The sequence below is a fragment of the Erpetoichthys calabaricus genome, chromosome 16 (assembly GCF_900747795.2).
Source record: "Erpetoichthys calabaricus chromosome 16, fErpCal1.3, whole genome shotgun sequence".
Lineage (NCBI taxonomy): Eukaryota > Metazoa > Chordata > Cladistia > Polypteriformes > Polypteridae > Erpetoichthys > Erpetoichthys calabaricus.
In genome coordinates this window covers 33,492,204-33,511,708 of record NC_041409.2, presented here as the reverse complement: position 1 = coordinate 33,511,708, position 19,505 = coordinate 33,492,204, and the positions used below count along the sequence as shown (strand labels likewise).

At 38.8% G+C, this 19,505-nt stretch overlaps 1 protein-coding gene across 2 annotated transcripts in view; it reads right to left on the bottom strand.

The window, feature by feature from the left end:
* LOC114667097 (formin-like) overlaps positions 1-19,505 on the bottom strand; it is a 613,004-nt gene that overhangs the window by 65,824 nt on the left and 527,675 nt on the right. For both annotated transcript variants that reach the window (XM_051920062.1, XM_028822231.2), the window contains one exon: positions 8,104-8,253. In XM_051920062.1, coding sequence (XP_051776022.1) covers positions 8,104-8,253 — 150 coding nt within the window. The remainder of the gene's footprint in view (positions 1-8,103; positions 8,254-19,505) is intronic.

Here is a 19,505-nt window from a genome sequence, read left to right as displayed (position 1 = left end):
TATTTATATCACTGTATCTGAGTGGGGAATCACAGCAGCAGCTGATTGGAAAGAGAATTATCGGTATACAGCATGAAGCAGACGCTGCCTCAGCCACGGCAAAACGCTTCAAAGCCTTTTCTGTATCAAGTCGCGTTTCAGAAAAAGTTTCATCCCAAGAACTATAAACGCACTCAATCAGTCCATCAAGCGCTCCTTGTAGAACCGTTTTATACTTATAAGTACAATTACCCCACTGTAAACTTGCACTACAGTTATAATATTGCACAACCTGAGCCACTTTATAAAGCGCCTATTTACATATGATGACAATATCATTTTTAAGATGAAATGCAGCAAAATATGTTGATTATATTATACAGATAAAACTTTAACTTCATTTAAATAATCTGTATTGTTAATAATTAAACATGTGAGGACACGGCGCCGCAACGCTAGCTAGTTCATGGATTGTTCCTGCACTGCGTTGTATTCTTGCTGGTGCTGACGCGACACTGGAAGGATAGATGGATAGAATAATTAAACATGTACTACGAAGATATTTCAATGTTCCTTAAAAGTTTTGAAGAATCGGCGTTCTAAGCTTACAAATGGCTTCACGTCTATTACAGAGCTGATTGTGTGGCGATTGGGTATTTGGAGAAAGAAAAGTAAGGACAGGAATTGGAGGTTAGTACATTTGAAAGAGACAGTACTTCTGTAATAAATTATTTCATCGAAGGTCGCGCATGGCGCAGCAAGCCTCTTGCATGAGACATGAACAAGCACTGCGCCACCGTGTTCCCATGTTTAATAACATGCTTTCATTCCTATCATCATGAAAAAGATATCACGTATACATCTCAGTAATTTAATTATTCAGAGAGCTGTAATATCACGAACGCAATGGATTATGTGTCCTGTCGGAGAAAGAGAAAGCCCGTTTAAGAAGCAGGTAGTGATTCACACACAGAGCACAAAGAAGATCAAATACAGAACAAAGCATTTAACGTCCTACTTTAGTTACGATGGGATTTGAGAAACTAGTAAATTAAACGATTTTAAGATGAACTTTACGATGTTCTACTTTAATGGAAAAATAAACTACGTGATTAAAGTGGAAATTTCTAGATTAAAGTTGACATTTCGTGCTTTTTTCCCCACTGTGTGCCTATTTTTTTTGTCTGTACCCTAATAAGCTTTCATATGACACTCAGACGGTGGGCTACGACTTGCCTTTTCACGGCAACTTTGATATGTGATTTCTTTTTTTATTTTGGGCACTGTGTGACTTTGTGAACTTGAGCTTTCGAGTTTCTCCGACACTCTGTCACTTGATCAACTTCCTTTTGTTGTTTATATCACTGTTTAAACCAACAAATAGTATGTTTTTCCTTTGCCTCCACTTGGTATTTGCTGAAATTCTTATATTTTCCCCCATGCTTTTCCCATTGTCTTTTCACAGAAGGCTGAGCTTAAGGGCTATTTATATTGATTTGCATATTCAAAGAGGCGTAATTCTGGGAGGAGTTAGGGCGGGACAGCAGGCGTGTGCATGTGCGTTACTTTTCACTCTGATCGGGATTTATGTAGCGGAAGAACGTGAAAGTTTGCGTATGTACAGATTCCTGTATCTGGATTTTTCTGTGCGTACGCACATTTCCGCTTTTGTGCTTACGCCATGTCATAGTGTGAGTTCTACGCACGGCGTTATACATGAGGCCCCAGGGGTGTGTGGGTTTTTGCGTAACAGACAGACAACACTTATCATTTTATATATAGATATGTAATATTAAATAGCAGTGAATAAAAGGTTAATAGCAAGCAACAGACATAAAAATAACTAAAAAATAATAAAGCAATTAACAATTTTTCTAAACCAACAGACTACACAATGTATTACAGTAGGTGCTGTTGAAGTATTGCCTGGTGAGATCAACCCAGGTGCAAGATATGAACATTTTAGTGTGTCCTAGATATATCTCTGGGGTCCTTTCCCTGAGGGCCATGCCCTGTACATCCCCTAAAGAGCTTCGTCATTTGATGCCCAATACACTTCAGTGATCTGTTGTTAACAATGGCTCTACTCCAAGGTCCTCAGCAATTGCCTAGCTTCACACCCAGTCATGAAGAGTGAGCCATATAATGTTGCTGAGGGATGTTCTTTTGATCATACATGGTATGAATCTCATTCTTTTGTTCACTGCATGTAGCACAAAATTGCAAGTGAGGATGGAAACACAGGATGTATCATTCTGCAAAGTTGGAGGGACTTGTTAATTGAGATACACCACCACCACAACAGCATTTAGATAGATAGATAGATAGATAGATAGAAAGATAGATAGATCTTTATTGTCATTGTCACTTTTACAAAGGAACAACGAAATTGAAGGATTTCCACCCAGCTCTAATACCTTCTTGTAGCCTGGCTGTTTAGGAGCTCTTCAACCACGTCAGTCTACTCAGCCAGAGAAACCATATCAAATCCACCAGATATTTCTGACACCACCTCTTCAAGACTAACTAAAAGTCATTTTCCATGGTCTTGTCCATCATTTTCCATATATGGATCTGAGCTTTAGCAACTGCCTTCTTGGTCTGCTGGAGCCTTTCAGTTAAATAAGGCATCAACCAATAGGTTCTAGTGTTGCACCAAGATATACCAAAAAACGTTTGGTTACTCTTCATACATGCCCCCACTAATAAGGTCTTGTATGAAGTGTTTCCTGGCTTCACTCCTAAATGCCCTTTCCCTTAATTTCCACTGATGTCCTCGAATACAAGATTCACCCCTATGGTGATAGAATTCTGTTGGATTTACTTTATCAATGCCTTTGATGATTTTGAAGACCTCAATTAGGTGCTCATGCAGTCTCCTCTGCTTGTGACTGAACAGGTTTAATTCTCTAAGTCCATCACAGTACGGCATGTCCTTAAGTCCTGTGATGCACCTAGTTGTTTAGTTCTGTACAGCATCAAGTGTGGTGTGGATATGATAATCTTGTAGTGCTGTGACCAGAACTGCACACAAAACTCCAGATGTGGCTGCAGTTCGCATAATCCCTTGAACCCGGGATATTGATAGAGAAAAAATTATGATGACTGGACAATGAAGATACAACGCAACAAGGGCTGGTGCAAAGTGATTAGTGCTAATAAGGTCTTCAGTACAGTCAATACAGTTGTCATATCCTTGAGCTAAGATAACACACAAGATTTAAACATATCATAAACAGAATCATCTGCTACACATTCACAGGATACCCTCTGTACTGTCCGAGTCTCAGTGTCTGCTCAATAATCTAAGATACTACCTAATTAATTTAAATCAGATGTGCTGTTCTTGGAATTTAACAAATAAATGCAATGGCTGGGATGCCTTTGAGGAAAGGTCTGGGAACCAAACCCGTATTGTTCCAGCCCTGTCAGAAGATACCAATATGATTTTTAGAACAGAAATTTTTTTTTGTTAGTTTTATCTTATCAATGTTTATTTGTATTTGTTTTATTGTTATATATAGTTTTAATGAGCACACAGTTGCTGGCCAGAAAAATAGTTAATATAGATAATTTTCTTGGGGGACCTAAGACTTTTGCACAGCAATGTAGTATGGTCTCAGATCAGAGGCCATGACTATAAAGCTGACCATTAACCTTAAACCCAAGGTGGTCTCATATGATGAGGTAGTCTTACATTATGAGCAGTAAATGGATAGCAAAACAATGCAGTAACAAATCATCCAAGTAACTGATGTTGCATTCAACTAAATCTTAGAACTTTTCTGACCTGGGACTCAGAAAATGGGAGAAAAACGCACCCCAAACTCGGAATTCCTGCACTTAAACTCAGGCCTGGTCTCTCAAGTCTGAGTTTGTGTGACTTTAGAATGTAACATCAATCTAAAATGGTGATGTACACTGTGAACACTTAAGGAAAGTAACACTTTATAGGTTTAATTTATTTACTGTATTTATTAGAAGAATTTATTTTAAATGAAAAACCTCAACCTATAATACTGAATAAGAAGAAGATGAAAATGCTAACATTACCTGAACAAACACTAATGGACTAACCAATGTCAGCTTGATGCGTGCTACTGTTAGTACGTTGCTCTTAACGATTGCTTTGTGAAGTTTTTAATTGCAGCTTCCAAGTGGAAATATAACAATTTATCATGACCCAAGAGATGTGCTGTATAACGAATGCAGTATTAATTCAGACAGGTACTTTTTCCCAATCCTAAAATCCATTCCTCATTTGAGCAATAACATCCCCCCTCTAGGACCAAGGATTCAGAAGGCGGGTACCGTTTGTCTATAGAAACTATTGGCCAAATTAACTGAATAGCTGTTTAAAGAACATACTACAGGTTTACAGGCTCAAGCAAACAGCTTTTAAAGATGCCCACTGCAAATTTGAATTCACACTGTAACATTCTCATCTCATCCAGACTTTAACAGTACAACACTGAACAATGGCTTCTGAAAATTCTTATATCCACCAGGAGCTTCTTATGTCCAGAAAGAGACAAAGGGAGCTGGTGATCAACATGTCTAGCTGTAGCCAATGCTATCTGTGAAGAGGCTGCAGCTGATATTTTGCAACCTCTTGCATGATCTCTGAATCCTTCCCCATTATCCAAGTCCAAATCCACCTAAACCCACCACTCACGTGCTTTCTCTCCATTTGGCACTGCACTCTAACTAGCAAAGACTAATCTCTCATCTGGTTGTCAGAGGTGGTCCCAAGAAATTTCCATGTGATGAAAACATAGGTTTAATAAGAACTATGATGGGATTATGTTTTTAAACTATTCTATCTCTGGCCCCTTCTCCTTATATCAGTTTACCAATAGCAACTCTACGTGGAGCTCTATCACAGCACGGTTACTATCATTGAAATGGAGCACAGTGGAACACAGCACTTTCTGTACCACTACAATTTTGAAAATTATGTTATTTATTATTTACTTGTAGTGATTTTTGAAAACTATTGCATTAAGGTATTCCAAACATGTGGTTTAACTTATCATGATGCAGTATATATACAAAAATGCACAGATGATCGATCAGTAAGTGTCCTGACTCAGCAGGGAAACAGGAGAACTGATTTTGTAAGCAAACTGGGAGAAGTAGGCAAAAGGAAAAACAAAAGAAGATAACAATAAACCGCAGCAACCGTAACCCTGATGAGAGGCAAAATCAAGGTCAAATAACAGGCAATAAGTCAAAACCAGGCAATACAAGAAGAGAAAACACACAATAGATCAAAATGAAATTAAGGATTTTATGTGCAGATTGGAAAAGGTTCCTAGTGAAAAGCTGACCTTTTATGCTGGTTGTTAAGTCAAGGTCACGACCCCAGAGAACCCACCCCTAGAAACGAGGGATGTTACCCTGACAGAGGTACACAACATGGCTTCTCTTAAAGAAAAAGGCTATGAAGCATCTGTTTTCAGCCTAAATAATGAGAATAAATGATTGTCATAAATGTATGAGGTACTAGTATAGCAACAGGAGGAGTTGGAGTGAAGGAGAGATGGAGGAGAGAGAGAGAGAGAGAATGATAGAGAACATACACACACACAATGGCAATTTGTGATCACCTCAAGACAGTAATGTGGGAAAATGGTCATGACAAGGGATTTGCCTATATATTTATATTTGTTTACTCATGTAATTTTGTTGAGTTCACTGGAAAAGGAGAGTGAGGAGTTTGGTGTGGAAGAAAAGGAGATAAAAAGAAGCCCTGGATGACTGGCTGTGGAGTAAAACACCTCTAGGCCGAGGAGATCCCTGATGACATAAATGGAAAAAACTTCCATGGAGGACGTGCACGTTTATCGACCCACTTATCCTGTTGAGAGTCACAGAAGTAACATGACAATCAGAATACACAATGTTAAACCTCGGAGGCAGACCCATCCTGACGTCACCACTCCAGAGGCCTCCCTCCAGCTTTTTAACCAGAAGCAGATAAAGCCCAGGAGCAGGACTTTTCCTTGTATTTTTTTTTATTGGTTTGTTAATAAATCCTTTTACTATAAAGATTGTAAGCTGTTTGTTTATAGTCACCCCCATTTCGCCTGCTTGCCTTGTTTGGGGCCTGCTTGACTGGAATATATATAAAAACATTGACATTCCTTCCAGACCAACACCCAACCCTTATAGATAGATAGATAGATAGATAGATAGATAGATAGATAGATAGATAGATAGATAGATAGATAGATACTTTATTAATCCCAATGGGAAATTCACATTTTCCAGCAGCAGCATACTGATACAATAAATAATATTAAATTAAAGAATAATAATGCAGGTGAAAAAAAGACAATAACTTTGTATAATGTTAAGTGTTAACGTTTACCCCCCCGGGTGGAATTGAAGAGTCGCATAGTTTGGGGGAGGAACGATCTCCTCAATCTGTCAGTGGAGCAGGACAGTGACAGCAGTCTGTATTGACTTATTATTATTACAGTCTTATTGTATTGACTGTGGGATTTCAAGTTATGGATCATATCATTTTTTAAATATACAATGAAAAAACTGAAATATTGCTTATTGTAGTTAAGTCATGATTAAATAAGTTGGACCACTTGACAGAAGGACTGCTTTATAGCTCTAGCTTTAGTAACAAGTCTATTTATTACATTTAATTCTTCATCATCATTGATTCCAAGCATTAGCAATTGAGTGAAAACATCATTTATTCATCTAAGCAATTTAACCCATCTTAGACTATCTTTGACTTTGAAAGGTGCTGAGTGCTTAACTCATGCTTTGAAATAGTCTACAGTTTAATACCTTGTTGCAGACACTTCCAACTGTAGACTTTTAACTTGTACATTGTGCCATCTCTGAGAGAATTACATTAACTTGAGTAAACTCTGCCAATTAAATAAAATTTTCACTCTAAACTACTGCTGTAGACTAAGACAGCTTTAAATGACCATGCTCCACCTTACATTTTAGAACCATCTGCAGTTGTACATACCTGCCTGACAAGTATTGGCTTCTGATACTGGTCCTCTACTCACTACCTATATGATTCATGAGACTAAGACGGGTGCTGTACTATGGGTGATAGGGCCTTCTGTGTCCATGCTCCAGCCTTCTAGAATGCTCTCCCTTCAAAATCTTAGCAAAGTCAAATCGCTTACAATTTTTAAAGCAAACTTTAAACGTATCTGCTTGTGAAAGCTTATTTATAATGTATTTTTATTATCTTTTACTGGCATCAATTTTTGCATGTATCTTTAAATTTATTTTTTATATTTATCTGTACGGTGTCCTTGGGCTTTAAAAGGTACGTTGCAAAATAAAATATTATAATGATAATAAAATGTTAAGAGTACTGGATCATGCATTCAGAAAACTTAAACCTGATCAGTGTGGTGCCAGTGACGCCTATGGGCAGGCAACAACTCTCCTGTGCCAGTATCCACTTGGGAAACCTCTCTTTCTCCCAATCTAATAAACTCTGGAGACTGTTGTGGATGTGGTGTCGCACAGTTTGATGTCCCCAGCTGGATCCTTCAGGTCAGATATACCATCGTAAATCTAGGGAGAGGCTTTGACACTGTGCTAAGTGTGGCCAAAGTCTTGGGGCTTTTCCCTTTGATGCCAGCGCTTTTTAATAACTGGTAAAAGCAATAAGTTTTATTTGTCTCTACTGTTTTCAGTATTTATACTGTTGCGTTTAGCCTCACTTGTAATGAAAATGTGTCAAAGCAAAGTCAGCAAAGAAAACGACAATCTGTAACAAATTAAGGGAGCCCTCTTTTCTAGGTAATTGAGAGATTATAAAAAGGTGAGATTTATCTGAAAGCAAACCCTAGCTTTTCAGGCTTCACAGGAGGAAAAACGGGGCATTAACATTGTTATTTTGGGAATTAATATTTGCAGGCAGAATCAAAAGACATATGCTTTGCTTGAAAACAGAATTTTGTTAGGTACGGTACCTTGATAAAATCACAAACTCAGCAGTTGTGGTATCCTCAAACTCTAAAGTTGGGAGCCTGGATGCTGAACTTTATGACTTTGTGCAGTGACTAATGGATTCATGGAAGCTCAAGCATTTGGGTTTTTCATTTTAACTGTAACTTAACTTCAGCTTACCTCTCTTTGAATATGACTTTACTTTCTAGTTTCCAAATGGTCTTAAAGTCACTGCAGAACTCATACCACATCATGAAAACATAGTTGGGAGTGATGTCCTTCTCTCCAGACTTGGGCTTCAGACTGAAATAAATGACCAGGCTGTCAAAGCTAAGGGAAACAAAGAAACAATAAACTGTTAACTGGTAAAGTGGCCGGCACAACAACCCCTAAAAAGTTTTCATTGTGTTTCTGGACTCAGGGTCCTCGCAGCATTAGCCACAAAGCAGGAATCAACCCGGAATGGAGTGTAAAGTTTATCACAAAAAGAAAATTATGTTCTTAAATATTCTACCAGACCTTTTAATATATATTTATTGTTCTAAAGGTCAAGTCTAGTTTACATTTACATTTACATCATTTAGCAGACGCTCTTATCCAGAGCGACTTACAACAGTGTTTGTTAGTTTTTTTTCGCATACCCCTTGGGGTCAGAGCGCAGGGTCAGCCATTGTACAGCGCCCCCTGGAGCAATTACAGGTTAAGGGCCTTGCTCAAGGGCCCAGCAGAGTAGGATCTCTTTTGGCACGCCTACATCTTCATTTGGAAAGTACAAGGCAACTACTGGGTTACCCACAATCTGGAGGCGAAAAAAACAGTTATTCAATTAATAAAAAAACGCAAATGACACCCTTAAGAAAGTCAGACAAAATGTTTTTTTTTAAACAAGGGCTTCTATTCTTTGTAAAGAGCTTTTCAGTTGGAATCTCTGGATCAGAGCTTCAGAGAAACAGCTCTGAATCCCAATCTAATTTTCCTCTTTGTAAAGTTTATTGCTTCTTCCTGTGTATGCCTGGGTTTTCCACAGATTCTCCTGCGTTCTCCCTCATTTCAAAGATGTGTATATTTTGTTAAATATCAATTCTACATTGGTCCAGTATGAGTGAGTGTACTCTGTCATGGACAACTGGGTGTTAGGTCGTACTTTCTCAAGCTATCCACAACCAATGTTAGAATAAGCATATTGTAACTAAAAGTATTTGAAACTGAACAACATGATTGTGTTGGCTATTGTGGATTAAAATCCTGCTAAGTTTTCTAATGCTATTTCTTTCAAAGACCCTGCAGTAGACTGTACAACACATTATTAACAATAAAAACAATTCTGCTTAATTATGTAATTCAATACAAAAAGGCCAAAAGCATTATCATTATAAGAAAAAAACAGCAATACATTAAAAAAACTTTTGAGAACATACATATGGATATAAGAAATCTGACAAATGAGAGGAGACCAATCAGCTCATTTGTTGACCAATATCTCATTCAAATTCTTCTTAAAAGTTTTTCAAGGTTTCAGCTACAACTCCATGTCTCGGTAGTAGATTGTTTTAGGATTCAAACAACTCATTGTATAAAGTGTTTCCTGGCTTCACTCCTTAAATGCCCTTCCCCTTAATTTCCACTGATGTCCTTGAATACAAGATTCACCCCTATGGTGATAGAATTCTGTTGGATTTACTTTATCAATGCCTTTGATGATTTTGAAGACCTCAATTAGGTGCTCATGCAGTCTCCTCTGCTTGTGAATGAACAGGTTTAATTCTCTAAGTCCATCACAGTACGGCATGTCCTTAAGTCCTGTGATGCACCTAGTTGTTTAGTTCTGTACAGCATCAAGTGTGGTGTGGATATGATAATCTTGTAGTGCTGCGACCAGAACTGCACACAAAACTCCAGATGTGGCTGCAGTTTGCATAATCCCTTGAACCCGGGACATTGATAGAGAAAAAATTATGATGACTGGACAATGAAGATACAACCCAACAAGGGCTGGTGCAAAGTGATTTGTGCTTTTATTACAAATAGTGTTTATCAATAAATAAAGTGCAGAGCTATCTTCTATGAATAAATAAAGAAAAAATCCAATAATGTGGTCATTGTGGGAGATAAACACCAGTCCAATCAATAATCCAAAAGCAATGTTAAAATTTATGAATAAAATCCTTTAGATAAAACTAAGTTCCCTTTTCCTGCCTGCCCAGTGCATCTCTCTGCTTTGTCTCCCCTATTCTCCCTTCGCGTCTTCTCAACCAGCTGAGACACTGGCAGTTGTGGTCTGTCTCCCTCTGGCTCTCATTCTGACCATCATCCTTTAGTGTCCGTTGGGATGCTTGGAGGCGAAACTCCATCTTCCATACTCCCTTATGGCATCAACCAGATCCCTAGGAGTCACCTCTATAATTCCCCGCTCCTCCATGATGCTCACCTCTGGATCACCATTTGCCTCGCTTGGCCATGATGCCTACCTCTATACCACTGCGCTGGCTCACACTCCTGATTACTCCTTTTCATTTACTTTACTTCCATTCTCATCCTTCTCCCTACTCTGTCTTTTTTAATCCTTCTGTGGGTGTGGCATACTAATTACAATCCATGGAGTACTGATATGGAAAAATGGAACAATTAAACAATCAGCACACCTACACACTAAATACCAAACGGCAGACCATCTCTTCAGCTGTGCCTGCACCAACAGAATCCGAATCAAACTATTTTAATTTAAAAACAAGCGCACAGCCACAGAAAAGTGAGTCACCACAAGATGTTGTTTCCTTTAGACGGGTTCTCCCATCTTGTATTTATAACTGACTTCTGAGGTGCAAAACCTGCAACACTGGTAAGGGAACAACCTCACCAGCCTGAAAATCTTGCAGCTACTAGGAACCTGAGTGTGACTATTCCTGCGCCAGTATGGTCAGCAGTTGTGTAAAATGAACATTTAACGATTCTTTGTTTCACTTACCATTGCTAAAATTTGCATAATGAAATTATGCAACAGAAGACATTGCTCCTTCTGGAGAATCAAGAGATCAATGGTCAAATGTACAGTAAGTATATAGTATAGGAAGTCTTAAAGTTTGAATACACAAAATCAAAAGTTCACCTTATGGGAAGGATTTAGGAGTTGTACTGGATTCATCACTATCAACTGCCAGACAGTGTTCAGAATCCATTAAGAAGGCTAATAGAATGTGATGTTGTCTATTTCCCCAATGTGTGGAGTACAAGTACAAGGAGGTTCTGCTCAAGCTTTGTAACACATTGGTGAGGATGCATCTGGAGTACTGTGTATAGTTTTGGTCTCAGGGCTCTAAAAATGACACAGCAGCACTGGAAAAGTCCAGAAAAGAGTGACTAGGCTCATTCCAGGAATACAGAGGATGAATTATGAGGAAAGATTAAAAAAGCTGAGCCTTTTCAGTTTAAGCAAAAGAAGATTAAGAGGGGACATAATTTAATGTTTAAAATAATGAAAGAAATTAGTACAGTTGATTAAGACTTGTTTTAAAATAAGTTCTTCAAGAACATGGGGACTGAGTTGAAAATTTGTTAAGGGTAAATCTCACCCAAAACATTAGGATGTTTTTCTTAACACAGAGAAATATAGACACATGGAATAAGCTATCAAGTAGTGAAGACACATGCAATTAGCTACTAAGCAGTGTGGTAGATAGTAGGATGTCAGGAAATTTCAAAACTTGACTTGTTATTTTAGAAGAATTAAGTGGATAGGCCTGTTCTCCTGTTCTTGTCTAGATTGTTCTATGCAATAAATTTTAACTTGCATATTACATGGTATTGCACATTTGGTTGATTCTGAAGTCCTAGATGATGAAACCTTATTGGTGGTTTCTCTCAACAGTATAATAATAATAAATAATATAAATAATACATTTTATTTATATGGCGCCTTTCCTCCAGCTGGAGCTGTGATATAAGATTAGAAGGGGCACCTGACTTTAATAACTAAATGGGTTCTTAATGGGAGATTTGGAAATTTATGTGCAGAGCTTGCTGTATTCAAGGTATTTCAATGAAAATTGAAATGTCCCAACACATTTTCTGGATGTGTGCCAAATTTCAACAAAATCTGTGAACTGGCAACTGAGTTCTTTCATGTAGACTGACAGATGGACAGACAGACAGACATGGCTATTGCAGTAGGTGTTTTTACATTATATGAGAATACACCTAAAAAGACCCCAACTCATTTCCCAATTTTGACCATACTGCCTTATCTACCAGTAGAGTCTTAAATCTAAATTGCCTCTAGAGGCTAGACTTGAATCCTATAGGATGGCCATTTATAAAATCTTCAGTTCATTTGCTGTCCATCTATACATTTAGGAAACTGGATCAAAGCACACTCAGATGGCCTCTCAGAACCAAGACACTAAGCTAAATCGTAGTCTGAAATATCTCAACCAAAGTTCAAAGGTCAAAAATTAAATACAACAAAATAAACTTGAGAAGGTTTTTAGGAATATCCAACTTCGGATAGGCACAAAATTCACCACACTGACCATTATACCGTTGTGCAGTTTCAGTTGATGCTGTGTAGCAACCTCATATTAATTCTAACAAAATAACATCAAAATGGTGATACCCATGACAAACAAAATGGCATGGTGGGAGAACAAAAATAGGATGTGAAAAACAATCAACTATTTAAAAGATAAGAAGCCCCATAGTTCAGAACCAATAACAGATAAACAATACAAAAAAAAGTAACATAATGGCTCTGTTTTCCATGGTGATGGAGTGCTCCTTTTCCAAATATATTTCATTAGGCCATTTATGAAGGATCTTACTTTCCTGGCCTCATCACTTTCCCTCCCAAGGAGGTAACATATGAAAACTTGTTTGTCACAGGCCACTACATGGCAAAAATAATCCCTGTGATCCGGAAAGAACAGAGATGCTGCTGAGACAAAAGAAGAATTGAAAAACAGCATCACTAGTCACTAATGAGAAATACAGTATGTATACTGAAAATACTAAACAAAAACAATTGTAAAATAAAATGTGGCCTGGAATTTAAAACCCTGACTAAAATTAACTGGAAGCAAGTGCAATGAGACAAACACTGGGATGCAGCTGCATTCTGAAGTAACTGTAGGCATGACGGGGCTAACTGGTTCATACCTACAAAAAGGAAATTACACTAATCAAATCAATACGTAATAAGAGCATGAATGAATTTTTGAAGTTCATTATGAGAGAAGAATGATTTTCTTTCACTTAATAAATTGATTAGTTTTTAATATATTGATCAAGTAAGGTCATGATGAAAAATGACACCTAGCTTCCTAGCCTGCGATTTCATAGTTAAGGACAAAAAGTCAGGTACTCGTGACCAAGTACCTGTAAAAGAATTTCCACCAAGTACAACAACCACTGTCTTGCCATCATTCATTTTCATGAAATTTTTATTCAACCAAATTTTGATATCATTTAAGCAATTTGCAACTTTAGATATCACATCTATGTCAATAGGATTCAAAGGGAAATAAATCTGGGTGTCATCAGTGTTAACAATGATATGAAATATTGCATTTCTGAAAAATTCTACCGAGGATGTACTGTATGTAATGATAAAAAATGATTGGCTTAATAGATCCTTGGCATTTCGCCATAGAGGAAAAGAAGTTACCCGCATTTACCATAAAAGCCAGGTTTCTAAGATAAGAACTTAACCAATATACAACTGTACCTTTAATTCCAATTTCATACTCAAAACGCCCAATAAATATATCATGATGATGGATTATGGCCCTGGTGTTAATCCATGATTCAGACTAGATACAGGAGATCATTCTATACTCTCTTACAGGGATTAATGAGGTGCACCACTTGGGAGCATTACATCATTCAGTCTGTTTAATGGGGTTCCAATTCCAGTACTTATTTTGCCCCAGTGATGGACAGCCCCCAGCTATTCAGGCTAATTACCAGATTATTAAAGAGACATTAAAAAATCATAAGAATAATGAAATAACATATAAATATATTGTGTCAGACAACAAATCAATGACATTTCCTATTAAAAATGAACAGTGATGAAGAAAGAATAGGCATCACATGTTGCTATGATTCTTCTGCATTGTTCATCAGCAGAGTATGTAAGTGCTGCTGACATCATCTGATTAAGAAGCCAATGAGCAAAAGCAGCAAAGCAGTCGAAACACTGGGCCCTTGTCAGCCAGCAGACAAGCTCGTAGACACCGTTTTATTGTATGTTTCCAGACTAAAACCACAGTCCCCAGAGCTGATATTAACATGGATTGCTCAACTGTTCATGTGTTGCCTTTCAAAGGGAAACCACATAAAATATCCAGCCTGAGCACTGCTGTCTTCAGATTACTTTCACAGGGTGCATCCAATTCGCAAACGGAGGCTGACAAACAGCCCAGTCCCACTCAGCAGTAAACACTTGGGGCCCCCAAAATGCTCGAAACAGCAAGGCATATTTTAATAACAAGGCTGGAACCGTGGTTAACCATTTTTAGAACTATTTGGACACCACAAGGAAACAGACTTTTAACATATTACCAGTTTTAATTATAAAATTAAACTCTGAGACAAAGACACAGTATAACTCTGGCTGAAGTCAAACAGAACATTTAATATGGGCTAAAGAGGGTCTTGTATGCATTTAAGACTCTCTTGCTCTCAGCTCAGAAACTGCCAAGCTCTTAATTGTTGACAGCACTCTATCAAGAAATAATGAAAATCGAAAATTGAACGTTGTTTGGCTGTTACAGTTAATGAAATACTGTAATCCCTTAGCAAATGTATCCCCATTTAATTTTTACAGCACGATTCACAGTGAGGACTGTTGCATCCCACAGTACAACATACACTGGCCTTCAGATTGTGCTTACATGTAGAGTACTTTAGGAAGTGTAGGAACATAAGAGACAATAGTTGCTGGGAGCATTGTTTTCATTTTATATGAAAAGGAAAAGCACAAGCCAAGTTGATTTTCTGCTTCACAACATTGCAAGGAATTTTATAAAGCAATCATAGAGAAAAGAGTGGCCAGGTTCAGCTAATGCACAAGTCAGGTGACATGTACAATGCCCCAGCAGCAGAAAACTAGGTTTTGGGACATAGAAAGTTGCTTGACTGGTAAGTAAAGAACCAGCACTCAAACCGCTTGACTCACCTTGGCACAAACAGCACTTCTCTGGATTCAAATCTCCTTACTGCAGGCAGAGTCTCACTGTTCCACTTCAGAGGTGACCCATGGGGGAGGTCCCATGTGGTGATCTCTGTATTTATGAACCTCTGACTAGGAGCGAAGCAGTTTTAGTTTTCATCAGTGGATGGGAAGTCACCTCAGTGTGATTTGGAGTTTACATTTATTTGCTTAGAAGACACTATCTAAAGTGCCTTACAAAAGAGGTAAACATAATCTAGTAAAGATTAGTCTGCTGGACCATTTGAGAGCAAGCGTTGCAGGACAAGGGTACAAAATTGACCACCACCTTTTGAAGAATGCAGAATAGAAATACAAGCGACTTACAATTATTGAACAGCTTAAATCAGGAACAGTGATCCCCCGCCTATCATGGAAGTTGTGTTCCAGACCCATCAGCGATAGGTGAAATCCGTGATATAGAAAGACCATATAAATAAACATTTTTTTTTTTTATAGTTTAAGCCTTAAAATACCCCTCCCACACTATAAACACATGTAAACTTATTAAGACACACTTTGTAAACACATATGATATGTGGATGTCGGGTCAAGGATATGAGTAACATCTCTCTATTATAAAAAAAAATCTTGGCAGGGAGACGAGGCTTGATCTTCTCAGAAGAAAATTTGACATCTTGCAAGAGACATTTTAACGTCATGCAAGAAAAGGCAGTGAGACAGAAGGACAACTGCTGTACAGGCTTTTAAATGATCGATGCTCAGAGCGACAAGCAGAACAGGCATCTTGGCAGAAACAGCACAAAGCCAGTAGCTGATCCGTCCACTTCTGCATAGTGTGCGTTCAGCTCCCCCCCTTCACAACGTGAGCGGGAGAGACGCGAAGTGGCAGGAGCGTAGTGCGCCTCCGGGGGGGTTGAGCGAAGTGATCGAGACCAGATCATCTCATGGAGACACTTTGACGACACAGAAGATTAGACATTACAGCCTTAGGTAGAAAAACCTGTGAGATGGTGACTTTTGTATGTCACGCCCTACTTACAAACAATTTAATACAAGTGTACTAACATCTAACCTAGCAGTTGTTGGAATGCTTTTGGCAGACACACTTCAGGTGCTCCCAGCTCTTAAAACAATGACAAGCAGAACACGCAGCTTGCCAGCAGCAGGTGCAGCATGCCAGCAGATGATCCGCGCACTTCTCCTTAGCGTGTGTTCATCACTCACACCCTACCCCCCTCCTCCTTCTTCAGAACGCTAGCAGCAGAGACGCGAAGTGGCAAAAGGACAGCTGTTGTACAGGCTTTTAAGTGACTGACGCAAAGCGCGACAAGCACAACACACAGCTGGCCAGCAGCAGCAGCAAGACAAAATAATGCATATGTAACAATTCACATGAAAATAACAATCTCTTTAAATTGTTTATCCGGCAAACCAAACCAGGGGGTGGGCGAGCAAAGCGAGCAGGGGGTGGAGCCCCCTAGTAGTAATAATAATAATAATAAATCTGCAATGTAGCGGGGGCGCGATAGCTGAACCGCGATATAGTTGGGGATCACTGTAGTCAGAAATTCTCCAAACAAAAGAGACTTCCAATGCTTCTTAAACATGTTGAGGGAGTCAGCATTTCCAGCGAAGGTGGGCAGTTCGTATCGCCAGCCACGAGCTACATATGAAAAATGTCTGGACTGACATTTGATACCATGCAGATGTGCCTTCACTAGATGCAGACCTGAGTAGTCAAGAAGAGGCAGAGGACCTCACAGGTATCTCCATATCTATACGTGCTGACCTACTGACTACTCTGTAGGTGAGCATCAAGGATTTGGGCTTAATACATGCCTCTACAGGAATCTAGTGTATCTGAAGAGAGGAGTGACATTTGCCTGCCTTGGCAGGTTGAACACCAAACATGCCTCTGCATTCTGAGTCATCTGCAGTAGCTTGGTGAGACTTTCTTGTGATCTTGTCAGCAGAAAGCTGCAGTAGTCTATACGTTGTAAGACCAAAGCCTGGACCAGAAGTTGTGCTGCATATTCTATAAGATGTGCTCTGATCTTGTGGACATTGTACAGAGTGAATCTGCAAGAATGACAGACAGTAGTAACATGGTCAGTGAAGAATAACTGATTATCAATCACTACCCCAAAGTTGCATACTTGATTGAAGGGAGCTAGTAATAATGAAAAAGCTGAACAAAGATGGGTTGCTGAAAAGATAGACAAGGTGGGATAACAAAAAGCTCAGTCTTTGCCAGGTTGAGCTGCAAATGGTTGTCCTTCATCTAGGCTGTAATATCAGTGAGACATGAAGAGATTCTAACTGCAACCGTGTGGTCCTCTGGAAGGAATGTCAGGAACAGCTGTGTATCATCAACATGGCACTGATAGGGAAAATCATAGGACTGGATGATAAGGCCTAGTGAGGAGGAGTGTGCCCAGCAGTGATTCTTGGGGTGCCCCTGTGCTTGTCTGGTGTACCCTTGACACTTCTCAACATGAGTTGCCATGAGGAAGACTTTAAATGTTATTTCTGGTCTTTAAGAATAGTTGGCCTACTTAAAGATGAGAGTTTACATTTCAAAATCATCCAGTGGAGCCAGTTTAGTTGTTTTGGACATGTGAACTGATCCATCAGGTATGGCCCACTGGGGAAAGACTCAGGGCAGGTCCAGGACACACAAAACGGATTAAATATTTCAACAAGGAATTCCCCAAGAGGAGCTGAAAACTGCTATGGGGCTTAGGAAAGATTGGTTGGAGGAGCTCCGCCTGTTTGCACTGCAGCCCTCACCAGACAATCGCCTAATTAAAATTAATTGCCATATCTAGTCTTTTACTGCTTCAGCTGTCTGTCACACAGCTCCCTGTCACAATAAACAAACGTTCCATAAAATGTGAATCAGCGGGGCCTCTGTACTTTTTGCAGATCAAATGCTTGCTGTGATGAAAAAAAAAAATCATGGTCTTGAAACTGTGTTGCATCAATTGGAGTGGCACAGTGGCACACTGAATAGTGCAGTTGACATACGGAGACCCGTGTACACTCTGTAGATTTTACATGTTCTCCCTGTGTATCCATGGGGGTTTTCTCCAGGTTCTCTGGTTTTCCTCCCACATCAAAAAGACATGTTTGTGAAGTTACCTGCTTACTTTAAAATGACCCAGTACAACTAACTCAGTGTGGGTGTGTACCCTCTAACAAATGGAATATCAAATGGGGTTTGGGCATGCCTTACACAAGATACACCCGAGATATTCTCCTCCACTTTGCAACCTTGTAAAAAATGCACTATGTGGGTCCAGATGAACGAGACTTTATAACATACAAAGACAACAATGCAGATCATATGATTTTTAAGGTAACAATTTTTTTGTCCAGCTTGGTGTGAAAGAAGGCTCAGCATAATGCAGAATTCAGTTCTATACGAAGGCCTCTGCTATTAAAAGCATTAGATAAACATGTATAGATGGTGTCTGCATGACTTTTTTTTCCCCTCTCAGTTTTCATTCCTTCCTCCCTGCGTGTAGCATTTGTGTATGAGTGTGCATAAAACTGCACTTACCTGTCACAAGCTGACAGAACACTCCATGCCATATTATTCTCTTCAGATACAAATCAAAGAGCATTTTTTTCTTTTATTGAGGGATTAAGCCACTTGTTGCACCATTCACTTTTGTCACAATACCTTTTTAAAGTGAAAGGAACTTACATTGTAGATATTTTACTGCTGTTCTGGTCTGAGGTTTTCATTATTCTGGTAAGTTTACTTTCAGGCATATCAAAGTTCTTAGCAGGTTTTTTACGTTTAAGACAGTCATTACACCCTTTACTATTCCTCTGCTCTTGAATTCCGTACTGTAAGTGTTCATGTGGGGCATAATTTCACCTATCTTCATTCACAAAGGTTGATATTATCAACCTAGTGTATCTAATATAGTGCCCTAAATAGTTTGTGCTAAAAACAACAACAGAGTCATATTTGATAGTATCTTTCAATTATAAGCACCATCCCAATGTCTTTCATTAGTGAGGAGCTAGGGCACAGCTGTTTTAAAGTTTTAGTGACTTGCTCAGAAGCATACAGTAAATCTGAGGGTGTGCAATAAACCATAAACTAACAATCCAGGACTTCAGCAAGCAGGCTGTAACAGGAATGTTAGCCAGAATTCAGAAGTTCTTCTGTAGCGTACCTAGTAAGATCTCTTGTGAGACCAGTACATGAGGACCGAGTTTCAATCACAAGTACTCAATAAGGCATTGAGACAGTTAAAGAAAAACCTGATGTTAGTTTGAATATTCTTACAATGTGAATTTGGATGGTCTAAGCAAATGCCTGATCATGTGATTACCCAAAGGCTCACAATGCAAATCCCACAAAACTGAAAATACAATGTGAGAATAAGAAAACCAACTC